The sequence below is a fragment of the Apaloderma vittatum genome, unplaced genomic scaffold (assembly GCF_000703405.1).
Source record: "Apaloderma vittatum isolate BGI_N311 unplaced genomic scaffold, ASM70340v1 scaffold15437, whole genome shotgun sequence".
Lineage (NCBI taxonomy): Eukaryota > Metazoa > Chordata > Aves > Trogoniformes > Trogonidae > Apaloderma > Apaloderma vittatum.
This window is the reverse complement of record NW_009727933.1, coordinates 13,630-18,409: the sequence shown is the minus strand read 5'-3', so window position 1 is coordinate 18,409 and position 4,780 is coordinate 13,630. Positions and strand designations below refer to the sequence as shown.

The window sequence follows — 4,780 nt, the reverse complement described above, 5'->3', positions numbered from 1 at the left end:
TCCGTGATTGGTCCATCTGTGTCCCCTGCCCCATCCTCTCCTCCCCATGGGCACAGCTGTCCCCTCTCCCCCATGGTGACTGCCCCCTGGGCCGGGACTCCCACAGAACTTTTGTCCTGGGGCTCTCCAGCCAGGACACTGGTTGTGGCACACACAGCCTGTGCATGGTGGGAAATGGAAAACTCTCAGAGTTTTTCAGCTGTCCAGAGACCTTTTAACCTTGCCCAGAGGCTGCCAGCCACCTCCTCGTGTCCCTCTGTGTCAGAAAGTGCTGCCGACAGAAAAGTAGTGGTGGGGACCAAAACCTGCGATGACATTTTTCCAGGCAGTCAGGATCATAGAATCATAGACTGGACGAGGTTGGGAGGGACCGTAGAGATCATCTAACCCAACCTCCCTGCTGTGGGCAGGGATGCCTCTCAATTAGACCAGTTTACTCAAGGCCTCAAGGATTATTCTTAATTAGCTGCTGGGCCTGGTCCAGACACAGAATCCCTGTATGTGGGAACTGGTGTTTAAGAGCACTCTGACACAGAGAAGTGAGTTTACTCATTTTTGTGTTGGGCAGTGGAGCCTAGGCCGGCCTGTGACAATTTGTCAGAGAAAGTAACTTCAGGGTGTAATGAGTCTTAAAAATAAAGTTTTCAGTGTCATGAATTGGAGTGGCTCCATGGTTTTTTTTGGCAGCCTGACAGCAGTTCTCCCCTGTGAGCGTGGAGCGGAGCGCCTTCCTTGGTGGGACGAACGCTTCGCTCACCTGGGGCCCTGCTACAAACCTGGAAAAGGCAGGGACAGCAAGGGGGAGCTGGATGATGCTGAGCGTGCAAAGCAAAGCGAGCTTAGCTTGCGTGAAATAGAGCTGGTCCTGATGCTGCCCTGGTCACCTGTTTTCGTGGCCAGTGAGCCTGTCACCTGCGGTGTTTCCCACCGGACTCTGGGGGGATGGAGTCCAGCAAGGTGGGAGGCACTGGTGTCTCCTTCCGGTGCTGAGCGTGCTGCTGGCTGCTCAGCTCCCTGCCACAGCACCTGATGAACCGCGCCAGCCTCATTCGTTGTGTGCCAACTCTTGCCGTCCTCTTCTTCCCTGCAGATGCCTTACCTGCTCCTCAACCCATCCGTGCCAGAGATGAGGCCTCGAATGTACCCTGTGTTTTTTGGAGAGAGCATTGAGGTCAGCCCTGAGCCCGTGCAGGAAATCAGGTACAGATGGGATTGGGTGGGTAGCTGGGGATTTCTGTCTTTTTCCCGGTGCTTTTCCTTCTGCAAAAAAAATGTCTTGGTTGTTTTGATGGGAAGGGGGAGACAAGCAGGAGAGGAATGCCTGAATTAAAAAGACAATTACAGCAGTAGAGGTGAGGAGGCAAGGAAGGGAGGTTTTAAGAGAAGAAGGATTTTCTTCCAAGGCCAGCTCAAATCGGAGACGATGAGAAAACCATTACCATCTGTTGGCTTGATGGCCTCCACTAAGTAACTTGATGGTCTTCATCCTGTTCCCTGCTGACTTGTATACTCAGAAGCAGCAACACCCTTATAATTGGCACCTGTTTTTGTTAGCCCTTGCAGAGGACCAGCCCACAGAGACGGAATGAGCTCCTCCTCGTGAGAAGATGGTGCCTCTAGCAAGGGATGGAGGTGTTTTGACCTCCTGTGGGCCTGGTGGTGTGGCCTGTGGATAAATGTACATCTCTGCTCTTCTGCTGGTGTGGAATGCACTCTGCAAACAGTGTGGAGCAGTTACACACAGCTGAGGGCAGGGATAGTGGGAGGACTGTAAACCCAGTTCCCGCCTCCTTCAACCTATGCAAATGTCTCTCTGGAAATGTACCCCAGTAAATCTCTGCTTGCTGAGGAACTGCTGGCGGGCATGTTTTTATGGCAATTACATCGGAGTCGTGTTTTATGTGTGCTGAATGACTTGCTTACACCCTAGCTGTGCAAAATACATTACAGCAGCTCAGATTACATGCAGCGCACAATCAGTCAACCCCCCTCCGGGTGGAGGTAATGACAAGCACACACCCAGCCTTTAATCTTTTTTACGTGGGGCTGCACATTCCTTGGCTCCCGATTGCCAGGGGAGCGTTTGGGGAGCTGGGGAAACAAGTGAAAGCCCTGCTGCTCCCTGCTTCCAGGAAAAGCCCTTTACGTGACCTGGTGTCCCTACATCCGTTTTGGATGCCTGCAGGAAACAGGGAGGGCAGTGATGCCCTACGTTTCGTGAGTTCTTCATTTGAAGGCTGTTAACATGACCACTTCTTTTGAGACCAATGGCTTGGGTACTGGACAGCCCACAGCACCTTTGTGTTACCTGCTGTTTGACCATTGCTTGGATTTGTCTGTAGGCCCCAACACGCAACTTCACTCCTCATCTCCCAGCACTCTGATTTTTAGCTGGGATGGGTGTCTTTGCATTCTGATGGCAAGGGAGTATAAAGAAAAAAAGATCCAGCAAGGTGGGGTTCCACAAAGTGTCACCAGCAGGAAGAGGTCTTCTCCACCCTCTGCTTTGGGTTCTAGGGTTGGCACCTGCCTCAGTGTCTGTGCAGAGACACTGGGTCATAAATGTTGCCAGCTCCAAAGGTTTAGAGAAGACTCCTGCTTATCTCCTTTGCTGCCTGGGATGTGTTCCTGATACCTTGCTGTCCTCCGTAGGTGCAATTCTGAGGTGAAGTATGACTCTGAGAAGCATTATCGGGATGACATCTTCTATGGCCCCATCCCCACCGTCACCACCTACAGCGAGACAGTCATTGCTGCTCCCAATTGCACCTGGCGGAACTACAAGTCCCAACTGATCTTTGAGCCCCGCCAGAAGCCGCTGAGGTTTCAGAGCACGACCATCATTTTTCCTAAGCGTGCCAAGAACATTTACCGGACCACCCTCAACTACAGCTTGGGTTGTGCCAAGCGTTGGTTTGCTTCCAGCGTGCAGCTGGAACTCTGTGAGGAAACCAGCCCGTGCGTCATCTACAGCGAGACCCTCTGATCTACCCTGCCGCTGGCAACCTTGCGACCTCAAGGAGGCTGTGGCCTTTGCTGGGTCTCCGGCTGGACCTTCATTGATGGCAACTGAATATTAATGGCTGGGGAATGCATTGTCTTGGGTGAGGCTGAACTGACTGGGAGGAGGCTTGCAGGGCTTGGGATGGTTTTGATCAGTGAGAGGCTGGCTTGTATTTTGCGACGTTCCCGACATTCATGATCTGGATTTTATTTTTGTTTTGTTTTTTTTTTTTCCCAAGCATATCTATTTTTGACTTGTGTTTAGATGAAATCAAGATGACAAAGGACCCTGTTACCCATAGCGGAGTGCTGCCTTGTGAGCTCTGTAGGTCCCATCTAGCACATAGTGGAGACTCGCTGTAACCTTCAGAGCTATTCTAATCTCTGCGAAGGGAAGACCAACTGCAAAGTCAGTGTCCAGTCTGCCCAGCATACACCAAGCCAGGGCTCTTAGAGTTTAAATCCAAAGGAGGCAGTTTTGTATCAGTACATCAGAGCTTGCTCCAGCAACTTACCTGGGAGATAGTTACAATGTTACACCGCTGCAGTAACCTCAGGCCACTTACTGGGAGGAGTGGGGACTCTCACCAAGAAAAAGAGGACGAAAACAGACACATGGTACTCTTGCTAGCAGCTTTGTGTTTATGCAGCATAGCAAGGCACAGCACAACCAGGAGATGGGAGAAGGGCCTACCCCGATGCATAGCCACCTCTTCCGTGAGCCCAGCCAAAACTCTGCAGGGGAGATTGGGGAAACTGAATAGCTGAAAGGCTATTTTCTAAAAGCGTCCAAGTGATTTAGGAGCCCAGTGCCATTTTTCAAAAGTACCGTCAGTCCAAGTGTGCCGTGCTGCTTGTTGTCTCAAACACCCACTTGACAGGGATCTTTGTGCACTTGCAACCCTTTTGACTTTCAGGGCATGGCTATGTGGTAGAGATGAGAGTAATACAGGAAGATACAATCTAGCTTCAGAGAATCCCGTGCAGGATTAACTCACAAGCGACGTTGCTCAGCCTCTCCATAGTTTCCATACCTGGGGCACGGACAGCCACTTCTCTCAGTGTATAGCTTGAAGTACTGAAGAGCACAAATCCGTCCAGGTTTTCCTTAACCAGCCAGCCTGTAGCAATTTAACAGGTAATTCACAAACAGCTGGGCTGTCTCTGCAAAAGGATCAGGAAACACAAAGAGAGCGGGAGTCGCTACAGCCATCCTAAGGTAAACGATTCTGCACTGGGAATCACATCTCCTGGTACCTCTTCACTTCGGTAGCTCACTGAAAATCTGCAAAAGCCTGGATTCCTACAGATATATAACCTTTGAAAATGCCATGGAATTGTTTCCAGAAATCTTACCAAGAATTTTTGCATGCTACTTAGAAGAATCCAGACTTAGAAAACAACCACACAGCTCCAGAAATTAATTTCCAGCTTTCCCTCTTCTAAACTTTCCATTTTGTTCCTGACTTGCTGTGAGTCTGATTGAGTTATTTCAGAACACAACTGAGCAGCCAAGTCAGAAAACCTATTAACAATGTCAACAAGATAGAGCTGATTGCCCAGAACAGTTGACGCACAAACCCAGAGAGATTTTTTTAAAAAAAAGCAAGAAAATTTAAAAAAATAATAAAATGAAACAGTGACTTATAAATATATTTTTTCCATCAGTTTCAAAAGGCAATTGGTAAATGTGACCAGAACTGTGACCTTTATGAAACAGAGTTCTCTTGTTTAAAACAAAGCACAATTTTTCCACCAAAGGTATTTCTATACAAAC

At 49.3% G+C, this 4,780-nt stretch overlaps 1 protein-coding gene across 1 annotated transcript; it reads left to right on the top strand.

Moving 5' to 3' along the window:
• The first annotated feature begins 1,090 nt into the window (after positions 1 to 1,090).
• On the top strand, positions 1,091 to 2,986 carry LOC104277298 (protein FAM101A-like). The gene is made up of 2 exons (XM_009873898.1): positions 1,091 to 1,200; positions 2,653 to 2,986. Exons 1-2 carry the CDS (start codon positions 1,091 to 1,093, stop codon positions 2,984 to 2,986), a joined length of 444 nt encoding a protein of 147 aa, XP_009872200.1.
• The last annotated feature ends 1,794 nt before the right edge of the window (positions 2,987 to 4,780 follow it).

Coding starts and splice junctions, on each gene's coding strand:
- LOC104277298 (XM_009873898.1), top strand. CDS start 1,091: ATGCCTTACCTGCTCCTCAACCCATCCGTGCCAGAGATGAGGCCTCGA. Junction 1,201..2,652: donor GAGCCCGTGCAGGAAATCAG/GTACAGATGGGA, acceptor TGTCCTCCGTAG/GTGCAATTCTGAGGTGAAGT.